The sequence below is a fragment of the Polyergus mexicanus genome, unplaced genomic scaffold (genome assembly GCF_030449975.1).
Source record: "Polyergus mexicanus isolate NDT 795.1 unplaced genomic scaffold, iyPolMexi1.0 SCAF_3, whole genome shotgun sequence".
Classification (NCBI taxonomy): Eukaryota; Metazoa; Arthropoda; class Insecta; order Hymenoptera; family Formicidae; genus Polyergus; species Polyergus mexicanus.
In genome coordinates this window covers 4,882,290-4,900,507 of record NW_027223323.1, presented here as the reverse complement: position 1 = coordinate 4,900,507, position 18,218 = coordinate 4,882,290, and the positions used below count along the sequence as shown (strand labels likewise).

The 18,218-nt window shown below is 34.4% G+C and overlaps 2 protein-coding genes across 11 annotated transcripts in view; one reads left to right on the top strand and one right to left on the bottom strand.

Moving 5' to 3' along the window:
* The window catches only part of Unc80 (unc80, NALCN channel complex subunit), a 24,744-nt gene extending 10,766 nt beyond the window's left edge, over positions 1 to 13,978 (top strand). For 4 of the 9 annotated variants that reach the window (XM_070316039.1, XM_070316036.1, XM_070316037.1 and 1 more), the window contains 25 exons: positions 117 to 307; positions 395 to 610; positions 684 to 819; positions 903 to 1,181; positions 1,317 to 1,565; positions 1,792 to 2,281; positions 2,446 to 3,079; positions 3,146 to 3,326; positions 3,393 to 3,571; positions 3,688 to 3,936; positions 4,017 to 4,290; positions 4,371 to 4,675; positions 4,779 to 5,204; positions 5,282 to 5,500; positions 5,601 to 5,746; positions 5,838 to 6,165; positions 6,491 to 6,811; positions 6,908 to 7,166; positions 7,242 to 7,442; positions 7,610 to 7,957; positions 8,271 to 8,546; positions 8,758 to 8,853; positions 10,698 to 10,820; positions 12,559 to 12,707; positions 12,947 to 13,978. In XM_070316039.1, the coding sequence (XP_070172140.1) occupies positions 117 to 307; positions 395 to 610; positions 684 to 819; positions 903 to 1,181; positions 1,317 to 1,565; positions 1,792 to 2,281; positions 2,446 to 3,079; positions 3,146 to 3,326; positions 3,393 to 3,571; positions 3,688 to 3,936; positions 4,017 to 4,290; positions 4,371 to 4,675; positions 4,779 to 5,204; positions 5,282 to 5,500; positions 5,601 to 5,746; positions 5,838 to 6,165; positions 6,491 to 6,811; positions 6,908 to 7,166; positions 7,242 to 7,442; positions 7,610 to 7,957; positions 8,271 to 8,546; positions 8,758 to 8,853; positions 10,698 to 10,820; positions 12,559 to 12,707; positions 12,947 to 13,543 (6,872 nt within the window). In that variant the 3' untranslated portion in view covers positions 13,544 to 13,978. Of the gene's footprint in view, positions 1 to 116; positions 308 to 394; positions 611 to 683; positions 820 to 902; positions 1,182 to 1,316; positions 1,566 to 1,791; positions 2,282 to 2,445; positions 3,080 to 3,145; positions 3,327 to 3,392; positions 3,572 to 3,687; positions 3,937 to 4,016; positions 4,291 to 4,370; positions 4,676 to 4,778; positions 5,205 to 5,281; positions 5,501 to 5,600; positions 5,747 to 5,837; positions 6,166 to 6,490; positions 6,812 to 6,907; positions 7,167 to 7,241; positions 7,443 to 7,609; positions 7,958 to 8,270; positions 8,547 to 8,757; positions 8,854 to 9,353; positions 9,367 to 10,697; positions 10,821 to 12,558; positions 12,708 to 12,946 lie in introns of those variants that run through there. The other 5 variants (XM_070316035.1, XM_070316043.1, XM_070316041.1 and 2 more) reach the window with 5 other exon arrangements.
* LOC138944951 (carboxypeptidase Q-like) lies at positions 13,962 to 18,218 on the bottom strand. 2 transcript variants are annotated; one of them, XM_070316044.1, is made up of 7 exons: positions 18,098 to 18,218; positions 16,811 to 17,165; positions 16,329 to 16,479; positions 15,991 to 16,240; positions 15,667 to 15,907; positions 14,722 to 14,904; positions 13,962 to 14,485 (listed from the first exon to the last, which is right to left on the bottom strand). In XM_070316044.1, the coding sequence occupies exons 2-7, from the start codon at positions 17,158 to 17,160 to the stop codon at positions 14,215 to 14,217; spliced, it is 1,446 nt and encodes a 481-aa protein (XP_070172145.1). In that variant the 5' UTR covers positions 17,161 to 17,165; positions 18,098 to 18,218; the 3' UTR covers positions 13,962 to 14,214. The 2 variants fall into 2 exon arrangements, with proteins under 2 accessions (XP_070172145.1, XP_070172146.1); XM_070316045.1 differs by having other exon boundaries at positions 18,106 to 18,218.

Sequence of the window (18,218 nt, the reverse complement as noted above, 5' to 3'; positions counted from 1 at the left end):
TAATTATTTTATGTATTATTGCTGTGTGTAAATTTTACAACATTGCAAAATCTCGAATTAAATAATGTTAATTAGCTATAGAGATATTCTATACATGTTTATGTCTCTTTGATTAGATTTCAGTCGGAGAAATTCAATGGAGCTCGGCGAGGCTTGCAGAGAATCCGAATTTGTTGTCTTGAAGGAAAGAAGATTGGTACCTCGTGCTGCAGTATTCAACGGAATGTTACGATTTTCCTTTCTATTAGAAACATGCCAGCCAGGCTCTGTTCCCGATCCTCATCTAATGGCATCGCTCTTGGATCTCGTAATAATTATTCTACTAATTTTGAGAATTATTCTGTTTCTATATGTAACATGATAGAATACGGGAATATCTACTGTGTGATTACAGCCGTATGCTCCGGTAGTATCTCGCGCTTGCTTGATATTGGAATGTGCACACTTGGTACATCAATGCAACAAAGGCCACTGGCCTGCGTGGATGAAGCACAATTTTCCCATGTTCCGACCGTCTGTGCCGATAAATAATCGAAACGCCTCCACCGCGCTTAGACGCATTCATATATTGCAACGCACTGCAGGAAAATTATTTTATCAATGGGCAGAGGTATTTTTAATTGCACTTTTTTCAATTAAAATAATTTTTGATGGAATGAAATATAAAGTTGTGATTAAAATAGGCTATAGGGGCACGCTTGGAAGAATTCCTAGCCGAGGATAAACATAATATGGAACAAGTAACCAATATAGTATCCGACGAAAGCAAACAGAGAGATTTAATTCTGGAAGACGAAGAGGAAGATTTTCTCGATGAAGGTAATAGGTTTTTGCATAGATATTACAAGATTATTCGAGCGCAGTCACAAGCGAAATACAATAAAAATTTAATAAATTTTTAGCTAGCATAAACAGTTATGGATCCCAATGCCCCTTCGCGCTGCGTCACGTTGCTTGTATTTTGCTCCTGGAAGTGACAGCATTCTTAAGAGAGACTTATCAAATATTACCAAAGTCAAGTAAACTGCTAACAAAGGAACGTCACCCACCTTGGGAAAGAATGTATAGCCGAGAGGCGAATCGACGTTGGAGCGTGGCTTTATCATCCATGGGTCATTCACAAGCATCTGCGCAAAGTCTTCAATCTATTGCCGGCGAAGTTATTAATCGTGAAGGTATCGGTTAGTATAGAAAAAAATTATATGTATATGTATCATATATAAAATTACTAAAACGGGCACTATATCTTAGATTTAGATATCCCATTTTCTTTTCAATTATAAAATACTTGACATAAATATAAATTAATTTCGTAGCGGAGCGTAAAATTAGTTTTGTTCTGTACGAGCCTGATAATGAGTCTGAGGGTAGCAGCAAATCGACGGTTACGATCCAAGGGGAAGAGACCCAGAACATTGAAAAAGAAAAAGCGAAAAGGATGCCAGCGCCTCCAAGTAGACCGTTCCTTCTTCGTCGTAGTCCTGCTGGAACTGGTTCGTTTAAAAAAAGAAGCCTTAAACTTCGTCGCAATACTAAAGAGGGCAAAGACACAGAGTGCGAGGCATGTAAGTGAAATTTTAACAAAAATAAAAAAATAAAGAATAGTACAAATATTATTAATTCCCTATTAAAAAAATTAACATATGATTTACAAATAAACGTTTTAGAGCGTAGACTATGTAATATTATTGAAAAATTAATTTTAATTACTAATTAATTTTTTAATTATATATTGTTAATATCGCCAATTATGTATATTTAGTAACGTTGATCATGAGGTTTCATTTGTAGATACAGTAAAACGAACAGATTCGATTCAATCTAAGAGGAAAGTAAGCTCGCTTTCCGATAGAAGCGACACATCCGAACCCGGTGCTGCCGGCGAAGTTAGCGGCGAGGAATCACCAGGTATTCTCAGCGATGATCAACCACCAGAGAGCCCGAGCGACAGCAACGAAACTGACGAAACCAACAAGAATTTCCCATGGATGAAGGTGCTCGTACAACTCGCCAATTCCTTCAATTTCTACTGCTCCCATCAGAATTTCTGCCATCCTTTCTGCCATCGGCGACAGATGCGTGCTAGCAGCAGATTGATAAAGTCCGTGAGAAAGATCTACGGCGAGAAATTCGGCATTTTGAACGGAACGAGTTTATTGGACGTCGATACCGATAAGAAGGAAGACAGCAAGAAAGACAAACGTAGCCGGAAGGTATCCGATCAAACCAGTACGCAGGTTTCACCTGTCAGAAGAAAAGACAGCGTGGGACGCAAGTACAAGTAACTTGAAATTATGCTACAATATATTTGTTGATTGAATAAATACTTTAAAATATTTTTATTAAAATGTAATTTACGATTAAAAATTTTAAACTAAAAATTTGTGTAAATAACTATGGTTTTTAAAATTATATTTAATGCTAATTTATTTAATATTCATACAGAATAGAAAAAAATCTGGATGGTTCTCAATCCGGTCGATCAACTCAACGAGATTCCTCAAAAGATCTCGCAGAGCAGGACTCTGAAAAATGCAAAGAATCTTCGAAAAAGATCACGGCGAATGATGATGTTGAAGAGGATAAAGAACTACCGCCGATTTTAAAATACGTAAAGACTCAAGTAAAGGATGCTTTTCACGCACCTTTGGCTACTTTAATTAAAGGAGCGGTCGTCATAACGGAAGACTTGTTTGTGGAAGTGCTGCCTGTCGCGTGGGAACTTTTATTGGAATCCAATCAAGAAGTTGCCGCATCCGCCGCTGCACTTTTCATAATATCAGCCGTGCGAGCACCGAATCAGGCCAGCGATCTGATGCACAAAGGTCTTCAGCACAGTAATAGCAGCGTACGCATCAATGCTATTTTGCGGTTTCAAGTTCTATGGAAATTGCGATACCAGGTATGGCCGCGGATGGAAGAGGCGGCTCATTTAACTTTTAAAGTGCCTCCGCCGGGAATAGAATTCACTCTGCCGTCGCCGAAGATTGGAATAGAATCCTTACCGGTGGTTGATCCGCCTTGGATGCCACAAGTGAAGACCAAGGTGGAGGAAGTCACTATCAATCAGGAACGTCATGTAAGTAATTATAGCAAATGATGTTTTAGGTTCTCTATAAGATTAACGGATTGCTTCTTGTTTTAGAGATCCTTAGTGACGGCGACGAAGACGAGAAAGAAGCAGCAGACCGAACTGATCAAGAAAGCTCTTCAGGCGCAGGATGATAAAAAGCGGGAAGAAAGAGAGAACTTTCTGATAACAACGATACCAATTACCGTCCAGGCTGCTTATGAACCCAGTCCAGTAGGAGATGATCATGACGAAGGTACGTACTTATATTATCAGAATGTATCAATATTTATTGTTAGCGATGTTTCTTTTTTCAATGCAGGTAACGTGGGAGATGAAGACGCAGGTGAGACAGTCCCGAGGAATACGTCGCATCACAGCCAGTCGGCTCTTTCTTTGTTTCCCTCATCATTATGTTCAGCGATCGTTCAAATTATCAATCTTTTGGATGATCCAGCGGTATCTGATGATGGAAATGCCGTATACGAAGTGGCATATCAAGTAAAACAAAATTTATAAATTTGTTAACTATGATCATATATATACACATGTTATTTAAAATATTTAAAATATTACTTATTATTTAAAATATGGTTGAAATTTATATTACATATCAGGTGATCTGGAGTTGCTTGGTAGAAGATAGCGCTTTGTTTCTTCGATATGTGCTGGAACGTCTGACGAGAGAAAAACAAGAGTTGATGTTCAAGATTTTAAGACATCTTATTAGATTTGTACCGAAGTTACCACAGCAAGCTGCATTCGCACTGTACAATTATATCATTGGATATGTCATGTTTTATGTGCGTTCTCCGCACGAGGAGGGCCAAAAGTTGATTGGAACTGCGCTGTCTATCCTATGGATGGTAAACTGCGTGCATTTTTCGATTTTCTTTACAATCTTTTTATTAATAAGAAATTGTTGATGATGATTCTCTGATATCAGGTTGTACACAGTGTACACGGCATTATGTTTAAAGACCTAAAGCAGATTCTGCGAAAAGAACAATGCGATGCGTCAATTTTGCTTACGGCAAACGTTCCGTCGGCGAAAAAGATCATTGTTCACGGTCCACAGGATCCCGATGCTGGAGAAATACCCTCGCAATTTCCGGTCCAAGAGGACACGCAATTTTGTCAGATACTTCGAGAGTCCTTGGACTTTTTCGGTGTCGAAGAATCGAAACAGCACGAGTATTTTCTCGTGGATTATAAAACGCGTTAGTTTTCTTCCTTAATTTATCCTTGTTACGCAATAATAATTTCATTATACTAACATCTCGTTAAATTCAAATTCCAGATCAAATACATAATCCGTCGTCATACGTTAGAGATTATTATTTTTTCAAGAGATCTCAATTTCCGCAAATTGAACTCGTTCACATGAAGCCGGAGGACGCATTTAATGCGTTACAACGGCAGGAATTAATGCATAAGTTTGTAGAGATAGGAAAAGTGCTGTTGACCTGGGCAATCTTGAAGAATGTTGATATGGTGGTGCAGAGAGTTGTGTTTCTTCACGAAGAACTTATGAAGCTACCGTCATTCCCGCGAAAAGCGCTGGAAGCGGATTTGGATCTGTATAAAGGTGGCGAAATCGGAAGAGTACGTAATTGGATATTTAATGTCAATTAAAGTTATCACGCGCACATTGCATTTTATAAAATAATTTTGTTGACATACATAAAATCCTCTTCCGCGATTCCAGGAACTTCTCGGACTGGATGTGATGCATAAGTTTATGTGGGTCAGATTGATCGCGCGCATGTTCGAAGCCATGGCCGGCAATTTCGCGTATTCTGGTGATATCCATCTCTTTCTTAACGTTCTAAATGGTGCCGTGATTCTTCACAGCGAGGATTCGTGCATTCTGCGTTACGTTGTGGCAACTTACATAAACGCAGCGCACAATTTTAAGAATATCTTCTCGACCAATGGTTATCTGCTAATCATGCCGACTTTATTGCAATTATACTCGACGCATCAGACAAACAAACTCGTAACAACTACCGTCGAATATGCGGTCAAACAATTTTATCTCATGAATCGTAAACCTTTTATTCTTCAAATGTTTGGTAGCGTATCCACTATATTAGACACGAATGAGATGAGCGTCCACGGCGAGGCTCATAAGGTTTGCTTTTTTTATCGATTAACAAAAAATATACGCGTATAATGTCTCTTAAAAACGATAATGTCTGATTTGTTAAGGTTCCTTCCACGTGCTTGTTTAATTTGTTATTGAGTTTGGAAACCCCGTCGCCGGATCCACTCAATATAGGAGAATTGGTGAAAGAAGAGAAACCTTTAAAAGCGATAGATTTCTGTTATCATGATGAAAACGAAATGGTTAACGTACTTGATTGTATATCTCTTTGCGTGATGGTGATAGCTTACGCACCTGATTCTCTCAGAGGCCAACAGATGTTGGTAAGAGATATTTTTTGCATAATATTGTTTTTATTACGTCGCTAATTTATTTTATCAAGTATACAACATATCCGATAAAAAATTGTTGCATCTTACACAGATAATATTAGAAGCAATATTGCCGTGCTACGTTCAGCAGATTCAATTATCCACATACAATAAAGAAGGCAAGACAGAAAAGGAAATAATAAATCAATTAGCCATTGCAGTGAAGACATTGGTTAACAATTCCGAAGCATTAACAAAGTACTGAATTTGTCATAATTTGCTTCTTGTAATTGTTTCTTCTTCTTCTATCTTTATATTACTGGCGTTAACATCTCATTAATTCTCGTAGGTATTACAATGGTCCGCAGAAATCTAGCCCCGAGCATAAAGGTTCTAGTCAGAAAAATTACGGTAAAGGCCCGTACTCACCGGGTTTCGATTTCGAAGACGATACTCATACGACAAAGTACATAGAGCATTCGAAAGTTCGACGTTTTTATGATCGAGACAATGAGGACGCTGAGAATTTCCACAAAAACGAATTTAGGAGACCTCGCAATACTTTATTAAATATGGTTGGGGATTTCGTGGCTCGTTGTTCAACTCGTTTGATAGAGCTCAACAAGAAGTCTCAGGACGGAAAGAATATCGAGTTATTGGATACAAAATGCCATGTGGTAAATTTATCCATTCTTGTATAATATACAATTTGCAATATATGTAGTTTATTACTATACAATAAATTTAATGAATAATTGAAATAATTAGTTTTTTTTTTATAAATTAATAAATCATCATTATAAAGAAATGATTTTTCTTGTAACCAATTTGTTATTTGACTCGCGAAAAAAATTGATGTTCTAAAATGTGAAATATTTTTCACATTCAATAAAAAAGATGTTTATAACTGATTATGACATTGTGACGAGATAACTCGTCAATTATCCACGAATGCAGAAAATTTAACAACTGTAATTTCAAATAATGCGTCTCTCTGTGCAGCGATTAGCCGATATCGCTCACAGCCTCTTGAAGATCTCTCCATATGATCCCACCACTATGGCTTGCCGTGGTCTCCGTAGATATATGAACGATATTCTTCCTTCGACCGAATGGGCGGCCGACGATATGAGACCGGCATTAACGCTCATTCTCAGGAGATTGGATAAGATTTTTAGTAAAATACACAAAAAAGCATCGGTCAGAAGGAATACCAATTGGGTTGCCGCCAGTAATCTTTTGAAAGGAGTTTACGAGACCCTGTCGAAATGTCCGTATATCGCACATTTCCAATATCTAAAAACACTATTGAATACTTGTCAGGTAAACGATAAAAGAATTCCTTCTATCGGCGAATTTGCTTATCTATTTCAATTTAATCGAATTTTTAATTTTAATTAATCGTCGTGAACCTTTTAGGCCCTGATTGTCGGAGATACTCCACCTGAAGATATAACTTCGGCTTCGGCAGCTGCTGTAATGAGCAAAATACCACCTCCACATTTCTGCTCGACGATCTTACGTCTGATTGCATTGCACGTGATATCATTCGGCGAAGGATATTCGTTGGAAAATGTTCTCGGTGGTCAGAGCGTGTTTGCTAACCAGACACGTACCGAGTATGCATTATTGAACTTGTTGATACCATTATTTTTGCGCATTGGGACTGGAAGAAAAGGTAAAAATGCATAATTTATATTATTCAAGAAAGTTACGTTACGAATTATTTGCGTCATCTTACGTTACTTTTTAGATGTACCGAAACTGAAGCAATCGGACATCAGTTTTGCACTAACGGCTGTATTGAACACTCTTTGGCCGCCGAGCATGAAAGCACCGTTGACGGTGCAAAAACCATCGACGGATATAAGAACCGGTAGTCTAACATTCGCCGCGAGAGATCCGAAAACTTTAACAAAAACGTCGTTAACGTTATATCAAGTCGCGTTTCTAGGTAAGACCATCAAAGAAATAATATAAACAAGGTTTTAGAAAAAAATTTTTAAAATAACTTATTATATAGTTTTTGTAAAATTATTATTATGTGAATTACATTACATATTTTTTGAACTGTTATGAACAATACATGCTTACGGTATATATCTGACTGTTTGTTTTCAGCGCTTAAAATAATGACGATATGTTTTGAAACTGAACTGAGAACGGAGTGGCCGAAAGTTTTACGCACAATGCGTCTTCTAAACAAGCGTAACGAAGCTTCGATATATCTTTGGAACTTTATAGAATTTGTGGTAACGCACCGCACAGCCTTGTACATTCAGATGCTTCCGTTTATCGTTTATAAGATCGGACAAGCGCCGATATCCGAGCACGAGCGAAACATGCATAGTATTATACGCGAGAAAATCAACGGCAGCATCAAAGTACCAAAATCTCGGGGGGCGCTGCTGATGGATCTCATTCACGAATTGAAGAATCTGAAAGAGGAAATTGAAGATCGAAGATTCGGTTAGTATCTTAGCAAGATAAAATAGTTTAATTAATGATTACGTATTCGAGTTTCTAGTAAAGAATTTACTCCATTATTTGTATGCAAAAAGATTAGTTTAATACATCAAAGAAGGCATTGTAGGAAAAAATTTATTTTTTTGTTGTTTATTTTATTATTTTGTTGCTCAAAATATACTTTTGGGCTCAGATCTACTTTTTTTATACTTATTTTATATCGTAAACAAAAATACGCGTACCATTTATATGAATCACGGATGATTCAAGTTAATCGAAAATTCTCGATCAATTATTTTATAATTTTAATATACAGATGAGATGCAACCGGAACCTAAGAGAAGCGTAGTGGACATGCATCCGATAGCCGAAGGTCAACCGCGTACTCAGAGGCCGTCTCTACTGATGGATCTTCTGACCGGCGATCTAGGATCTAGAGCTCACATAAATCGTATACCCTCCGAGACTTTGGTATCTCATTCTACAACTGCCCAATTGCAGCCACATTCGGCTCAATCCAACTTGGGTAGTACTGTCAAAACAATGCAGTCCAGTCAAGTGACAGCAGTGCCGAGCGGTACTCGCATTGGCGGTATTGTGTTATTTCTTTACTTTTTGCGTCATAAAAAGGATATTTCAAATATTTAACAATAATTTGGATAAACATTTAATCAGATCAGATTAGAACATTCCATTGCATTGACAAATATCATGCGCTATTATACAAGCGCATATTCCAGCGCTATTTTTTTTTTTTTTTTTTTCGAAATTGCAATATCATCGATTACATCTCTCTATTGCAGGATCTATATCGAGCGCAGGATCTTCCACCTTGCGAGAAGCGAGCAACACGATCAACGGAGAGACCTGCGTCGAACAGCAGACACCGTCGACGACAGGTATTCCATCTCTTTCGATGAATCCTATAAAAAGGGTCCCGAACACTGTCGATTACGATCGATGCGACTGCAAGCCTCTCGCATACGTTTCATTACGTTTGTCGTACGCGCAGTACGAAAACAGCTGACCGCTACCACAGTTGGATCGAGCCATTGTCTATAGATCACTGCCAACAATTTCTCTCAGTGACGATGTTTGCTCTCTTCTTTTATTGCTCGTCGTTTTTCCCGCGATTTGCATCGTCTTCACTTTCATTCCCCTTTATAGCGAGGCTTGCAACTTAAACAGTTCAGCGTTTTCTTTTCATTTACGAACAAGAATTCCTTCTCGTCGATGGACGATTATTATTGTTCTCCCTCTTCCATCTGAGAAAAAATTCCTTTATTAATCGCATATATCATTTAAGCCGTCATGTGTTTAAAAGGCATAAGAGTCGTTTGCATCTTTCTCACCGGTCGTATGATTGACACATTGATCATTACGTTGCTTCCATTGCTAGCTAGGGAACGGAGGTAAGCGGACCGATTCTAAAACTCAATCAATTCTGACACGATCTATGATATATAAATATATATATATATATATATATATATATATATATATATCCTGCTGGTGTATGTCCCTCTCACGCTTATCACTTTTCTCGTAATTTTGATCATATCTCTTCCTATTTCTTCCGTTGCCCACCACGATCTTCGTCCACTTCTTGTTATCTCCTAAATTCACTACCGTGAAACAAGATTGGTAAAATATATACACATAATTTAGATAACAGTAAATAAAATATATGAAATAAACAAGAAAGTATATTGAAATGACCGATATAAAAATAATAAATATAACGATTTTTTTAAAGAAAATGTGCACAATCTCGTTTCACGGTGTTTTCTCTTAGAACACTGATATTTATTATCGTTTCCTCTATCACGTTTTATATGCAGAATCATAAGGAACTTATTAAATAGCAGTATTTAGACAATGGTAATGTCCAACAGTTGGTACCCTATTGATCGTTGCGTAGTCACTCTCTACTACGTAGTTGCTTCGATGTTCTATCGCTTTCTCCTTTATTCGAGAGCACGAAATTAACTGTCGCTGATTGTTTTTACAGTTAGCATAACAACAACATCTATCAGTATCAACAATTTCGTATCAACACACTCAATTTAAGCAATCTTCGTAACTCGAAGATACGTTTAATACTTTAATTTTAATTGATTGATGCAGATATCATCAAAATTCTCCATCTTGAAATTCTTTGTCTTGCTACCGTTTATTCTGATAATCTTTTTATAACATGATATACACAAATACTATATATATATTTTTTTTTCTAGTCGAAGCAACATCGTACAGATATTTAGAGAAAATTTTATATAACTATCGTCGTGCATACCGTCAATACCTGTACATAATGTTTCGTCTCTCTCTCACGTTGGAGTTCTCATTCATTGCAGTTATTTTTTACCTGCAACTAAATTACATTTACATTATAAGATTAACGTATGGATATAAATTTATTTACATATATCGAAAAATATACAAAATTTGTTGCAGAGTTCCATAAATGATTTTCATGAGCTTCTAAATTATAATTTTAGGACAACGTCACTTTCAAATATAAAACCGCAAAATCATTAAGACTACAGGTACATGACACTTCATCGCATCATATTTACATCATAATTAATCGATGTTTCCGATACTCTAACTCAAAAATGTGCAACATCGGCGTGATGTACGATCGTGAGCAACATATTGGCGTGATTACTATATCGTGGTGTGGTCTGTCTTACTTGTTATCCTTCCCCTCATATTAGATGTTCGATGTGGCATGTTTCAGATAGATTCCAACCATCTTCTACTAGCGATGAACGTAACCATGTTAAACTTCATCCTATCTTACCTCATCAAAAGACGCCAAAGCTGCGTTTTGTTTCTTCCGTAGAGTTTAGAAACTCATCAGGTAAATCCCTCAATCCCTGCTTAGCTATACACGATATACTTATTGTCATATCCTTTTGAAGATATCCTATTTTCTCCTTCCGAAATGGTATGATATTTAATTATATTATTACAAAAATAGACGAATTATACAAGCTTATAGAAATTTTTTCTGTGAAATGGAATTTTTAATCTCTAAAATTTTTAAAATTCAGGAAACATTTTGATTACATCGATCAAACGTTTGATTTTGAAGATATGATTTAAAAATTTGTAGCTTTACAGAATATATATTTCTATCATTCCTTCAAATTCATCTATTTTTCGTAATAACACCGACGTATTGCATAAACGCAATTCACTTTTAGCTAATATCATTACCGCATTTTTGTACAGATGATTTTGGACAGGAATTTACGCGAAAAATGCAAGATTGTAATAAAGATTTCTTTTATCTTTTACATTTATCTCATTTGCATTAAATTCAATTATATTGTATATTTGCACATTGCGCAGTACGATTATTTTTGATATATTAGACAAATCAGCCTCTCAAAATAATTACTTAGATATTAAAATAAATACAAACAGATTCGTAATTTAGATAGTCTATGCAAATTTAATTGGGCTATTGCATGGGATAAAATATTATATATATATATATATATATTATAAAATTTTATAAATTATGGTAAATTCCAAATATATATAGTTTATTAAAAAAAGATAATAAAACAGATTACACACATTGCTATTTATATACATACATCACAGTGTTTACATCTTTGTAGTTTACAATCAGAGTTTAACATTCTTCAATTTTTTTTTTCAGAAAATAGAAGTTGCTTATTATACTTCTGGAATGATCTAAAAAGAAAAAAACATTATGCGATAAGCACTTTCGTATCTCTTTTTTCAAATTTTATAAATTCTATAAATTTGCAAGACGCTTTTTAAACGATTTTTTTTCTGTATAATATCTGTTTATCAATGTTTAATGGGCGTGTAACACTTGTTTATATGTAATAATTGTATAATTGATATCTTCTGTCTTGCAATATATTCTCTCACATTGCTGCTTTCTTTGCATAAAAGGATATTAGAAACAATTGCTTTGTGTGTTTTGTTTACAAATACAATCTTGCATGCATGTAATAAATACATACACACATATTCTCTCTCTGTAGAAATATTAATATGTTTCAATCTTCAACATGCAATTCACATGCGGTATCATATTGTATTATATATGCGGAAGATGTCTTGCCATCACAATATCAATCTTCATAAAACGTTTTGTGCATAGCAATAATTTATGAACGGTATATATCTGATTTTCATGCATTTACGAGCATGAAATATTTCATTTTCATAAAAATATGAACTATATTCGCTATTCATCAAAATGCCAATATTTTGTTTAACAATAATGATTAAACAGTTTCTTGATTGTTTACCAATAATGCACCTAATAATTCTGAATTATAAAATTTTTATCGTCACATACATTTAAGAATATTTAAATTCAAAAGTAATATAGTCTATTTCTATATATAATTTTGTAAAGGAAATTTTATTAGATGTAGCGTCATATGTTTCATCGAGAACGCAGATATAATTTTCTGCGTATTTTCTGCGCGCTTCGAGAACAATTTAAAATTGTAAATACACTTTGAAAGAGGAGCATGAGTAGATGGAGCGTAGAGTAGAATCTGTGAATAAGACAGTAGACGCGACATGATCATCGACTATCCCGCCAGGAGAGACAGTGACGAGCCAACTAAGTCCGAGCAGTTTGATCGAAGACGGTTCTGGAGAATTCCATACCGACAGGCCTCGCTTACAACGTTCTATGGGACAAAGCAAGAAGACCTTCCGCTTAAGAAAAAGTCGAAAGAGTCACATTGAGGTGACAAAATTTATATATTTTTTATATAAAGATATGAGAAACTAGAATAAAGTTATCCGTTAAAAATATAGAAACATAGTCTCAGCGCGCTTGCGTTTGTATCTTTATATCAATATATCGTTATTATGTTACTAAATCTATTAACTTTACACGGTCTGCTTATTTTGCCATTTAATTATTTATAGATCGTTAAAATTTAAATTTACCTACGCAAAATATGCAATTTTTTTATTTTTTAGATGACTCAGACAAAATCCGAACAGCAGGATGCAACTCTTATCGAGGAAACCGCGAGCCAGACGAAATCATTCGTGCAAACATCATCAGCATCAGCAGTGGATCCACCGTTATCTAACATCCCATCCGATTCTTCATCTATTCGTTCTAGGCGAAGTTTATCTGTTCGCAAATCGGACGGAGACAAAAGCACCAACGTGCCAACGGATCAGCAGCAATTTTACGGAGCGGCTCACCAGCATCATCATTGTCACTATTATCATCACCATCTGCATCCTCAGGTGTCGGATGTTTCCTGGGATGAAGATACGTCCAGCACTTCCGGATATCGTGAGTCGTACAGCATGCAGCTCATGTCCTTGGACGGTACTAATCGATCGGCTCAAGCGCCGCCTTTAGCGTCGCCGGATCTCAACGATATGCCATCCACAAGCAGCACGACCACTAATTATATAGCTTTCGACGGCAGCTCCCCGGATTGTTCGATCAACGGCAGTGGAGGCGAGAAAACCGCTCTGCTAACTTCGAGTCAGAGGACGACTTCCCAACATTCCTTATTGATGGTCTTTCCAAATCAAGACGAGGATACATTAATATAAGCAGCAAAATATATATCTTTTGATTGAGACTGATAATTTAACAGAATCAACGAAGATCAAAATTTTTTTCTTTTTAAAAAATAGAGACGATTTGTAAAATGAGATGCTTAAATGTCGAAATTAATATGTGAAATATTATATATTCAACTTATCATTTTTTACTTTTTAATTCTTTTGTGACCAATGGGATGTATGTTGTCCTGTTGTTATTTGGCATAAAAATGTTTTTATATAAATATCATTTATTTTGCTCCATTGTGTGTAAATCGTCAACTATGTGAAGTATAATATATATATATATATATATATATATATATATGTATATCTCAAAGCCCCATGTATTACATCAAAGTGAAATTTTATGAAGCATATATACGCACTATTAATTAAGTTTTTGTATTATATTGAAAGTAGAGAGCTGATGTATAATAAATTTTGAATCGATAATCTTTTAAAAAATTCTTTAAACAAGAAGATTAAATAAAAGATGATTCGGAAAATTTTGTTCATATGCATTGTATTTTGACGCTTTTAAAGATTTTAAACTGCATTATAGATTACGCCCTAATTATTTATATTCTGCGATTGTATATATAAATATAAATAAAAATGATCTCTCTCCATAAACATTCGATCATAGTCATATACACATACACATCAAGATGATTTTATTAAGATAATTCATCTGTGTAATTGTGTCGTGGTAGATCAACGCTGATATCTGCTAAAATAAATGATACCGCTGCAAATATGGCTGTATTCATATCCAGGGCTTCCGCATTTTCCACCAGCATGGTGTCTGCATTCGTATGATGATAGTAAAAGTATTTTCCGTTTCGTGTCCAAAGACTGGCACCTGGTACGCCAGCTTTTATCCAGTAACCTATATCAGGCCCTTGGCAGGGGCTCCTCAATTTCATCTGACCCAACGGAGCCAACAAACTAGGAATATGTAAAATTTTATGCATTTGTATTTCATAATGAATAATATTTTTTAAATTATTTTTAAAAGCTAATAAACTTTAAAAATTTTGGATAATTCTTTGAAATGAGATAAGCGAAAAATCACTGGATTTATTCGAGCCAAAAGTCTAGATTATAAGAATGAACGTTCAAATCTCGGACGGAAATAAAGCGCGAAAATATTATAATAGTATAAAATTTTTGGAGAAACTGACTGCATTATTCTCTCAAGTATACATTTAACTAGATTGTTTCCAGTGAATTCGAGGCCCTTCGGGAAGAATGTGCCCATGTCGGATTCCATTACGAATTGCAAATTTTCATTCTGTGCTGTGTGTCTTTGTATATATTGACGAGCTCCAATAATGCCAAGTTCTTCGCAAGTCCACATTATCATTCTGCGTAATATGTAAATAGCTTATTATGTAAGAAAATACTTATTCATAATAGACAGTAAAATATTTCTTTATCACTGTTTTTTTATAATAAACAATACGAGACAGGTAATATATGGATGTTCTTAAAGATATTTATAACATAAAGAAAATATAATTAGAGAAAATTGTAATATTTTAGAAAGTAATTTATAAAAATAGCTTATTGTGTGTGTGTGTGTGTGTGTGTGTGTGTGTGTGTGTGTGTGTAACAAAATATTTATCCGTAATAGACAGTAAATAGTTGCCTTTATCATTGTTTTTTATGATAAACAATACGAGACAGGTAAAATATGAATGTTCTTAAAGATATTGATGACGTGGAAAAATGTAATGTGTTTTAGAAGGAGAGAGCACTTTCAAATATAAAATTATTTTCTTATATAAAATCGTAATAAACGGATTTTGAGGTCAGGGATTCACATTTTCTCTATTCATGACTTTGATTAGCATTGAATGAACTAGAGTCACACGCACATATATACGTATTCATTTAAATATATGTATATTGCATACTATATACTTCTCTACGTATTTGAAAAATAAAATTTGTTAATCTTCCTCTAAAAAGTTTTTCTTTCCCGTTTTGTATAGAAAAGAGTAAATATATATATTCGAAAGATATATCTCTTCTAAAACACTTCAATTTTATTTAATAAGATTTTGATGATATTATCTAATTTTGAAAATATCTGTTCCGCTTTATGTGCTGTACATGTAAATCACCTTATCGTTCTTCGCGCCCGAATGCCGAGATGGTTTAACAATTTTAAAGCATTCCAAGATATAAAACTGCCGCCTCCATCGTCCATTGCACCTTGTCCAACATCCCAACTGTCTATGTGTCCAGAAACGACAACTGTTTTTTCAGGATTGCTAAAGCCGGTGATATCCGCTATAACGTTGCGTGACTGCGTGTCAGGATATCTTTTCGCTTGCATTTTCAGATTTATTACTATTTCTTCACCTGCGTAAAAAATTAAAATATCAATTTACATATAATCTATTGTGTTATCAGTTGTCTAAAATTAAGAAACTTTCTTCTATTACCTCGATCCGCCATTCTTCGTAAAAGACTCGCATCTTCGATAGTTATGCAAGCAGCTGGGATTTTAGTTACATTCTCTCCGTAGCTCAACATACCGGTATGGGGAGTATACAACGAATATGGTGTTACCGATCGGATCAAGACAGCCACTGCTCCCAATTCTGCTGCCTTCGTGGCACCCACACTTCTATATTCTACAGTTTCCTCGTACGAGACAAATTTTTCATTGTACACGACAATTTTCCCTGGAACCTGACATAAACGAAAATCACTGTATTATAATCGCGTATGTGTGTAAAAAATACGTATTATATCGTCTCTTTTTATTTATTCAATTTACCTCTTTCGCCCTTTCTTTAAGTTCTGCAAAACTATTCACCACCACAGCGTTAGCAGTTATACCATCTTCTGGAGTACTGACACTGTAACCTAGTCCTAATAACGCCAAATTTTTGATTCTTGGTTGCAATAGAGTTGCAGATTCTGAACCCCTGACAATTTTATTATAATAAAATTTTGATTGTAATAATCATATTTTTCTCTTACTATCATTTTGAGATAATTAGGGTGTTATATATCTAATCATTCCTAAAACAAGGGAATCTGGCTCTGCGTAAGAAAAGAAACCAAGATGTCAAATATGAACTAAAGCGCATTACTTGAGGCACATAAACAAATATATAATATTATAAAGAATATTCTTCTTTCAAATAAAAATCGAACGTTTTAAATCCTCTTCAGAAGTCTTCAAAGTATCATAAAAAATCAACATACTAAATAATAATAATTTATAATTAAAATTAAAATTTTAAGGTTTTGTACCTGACCCAACGTGGTACAGTAGCTGGTTCACCGTGTACATTAGCTAAACCTAAACTAGTCGATTTGTTGAGCACATAATCGATAGCATCCTCGAGTGTTTGAGTACCACTGAACCTTGGACCAAATTTGTCAACAAAATTCGCCAAATCTTGCCATGTGTTTCCTTTGAAAGAACCTTGCGTAGCCTCATAGATTATATCTTGCACTATCGGCGCGTAGGAGTCTATTTCTTCGATTAAAGTATTCGGCAAATCACAAGTATGATGTTTTCTCTCGATATTACTTGACATTATCATTGTCCGGATGCATAGCAGCCAAACAAAGATAATGCTTTTTCCTGTGCACCACATTATTACTGAAATTTGATTTTTCAGTGCAATATGTAAATGCCGTGTTCAATTACATACATATACATATAGAAATTAAAAATTAAACATTTTAATTAAAAAATTTTAATTCTTTATATCTTTGTCTTTTTTATATAGTCTTAAAAAATTAAATATAGCTATATTTAAAATTTGATTCAATTTCTCAAATATATTATGTCATGTACCGAACAAAATAAAAATATAATTAAAAAATTAGGGGTATTGTTAATAATATATTACGTTCTAATTAATATGATTAATATACCAAGTTAAGTTTTGCAAATTAAAATATGACTTTAGCGTTTGATATATTAATCGGTATTGTACAGATTTTTACTTTGTAAAATAATTTTAAAAAATAATTGTTAAAAATTTGATATTAAATTGTGAAAAAAATTACATATTAAACAACAATTTAAAAAAGCACAAGGAACAATTAACGAATATTTGTATAACATAAAGTTAAATAAAAAAAAAAAAAGAACAAACAATGCTACAAAATTTAATAAAATAAAAAACAAAAGATATTTGCATAATTCAAGATGTATAAACGATTAACTTATATATAATGTCTTTTGTTCTTTTATTTATCAATAGCGTTTTCGAGTGAAGCGAATTTGATGTCATAAATACTGTCTTGCATTATCGGGATATACTTACTTATATTAATCAAATTCAAAATTTATTTTTAATCGATTGAATTTAATTACTCTCGTGTCAGAGCAATAAGACCTTGCTTCATTCGAAAACGCTATAAATTTCGTTGCGTAATTCTTGCTTTTTAGATTTGACTTTATGTTACGAACATATCCATTTAATTGCTCCTTGTGCGCTCTTTTTACTTGTTGTTTATTATCTCTAGAATCTTTTTATTATTTTAAATTTGTATATTGTTAAATTTTTAATAATGTATTCTTACCGTAATACCTTCGCTCAATATGTACGTGAAAATCACACACTCATAACAAAATATTGCATGAAGAAGAGTGTTCTCTCTCCGCGCAACGCAATAAAATGATACTAATCCGTCGACGTCTAGA

Excerpts from the sequence above, each read along its gene's own strand:
- LOC138944951 (XM_070316044.1), bottom strand. The coding sequence starts at position 17,160 with ATGTGGTGCACAGGAAAAAGCATTATCTTTGTTTGGCTGCTATGCATC. Across the intron at positions 16,241-16,328 it reads TTAAAGAAAGGGCGAAAGAG|GTTCCAGGGAAAATTGTCGT; the intron begins GTAAATTGAATA and ends CGTTTATGTCAG. Across the intron at positions 14,486-14,721 it reads ATACTTGAGAGAATAATGCA|TTTGTTGGCTCCGTTGGGTC; the intron begins GTCAGTTTCTCC and ends ACATATTCCTAG.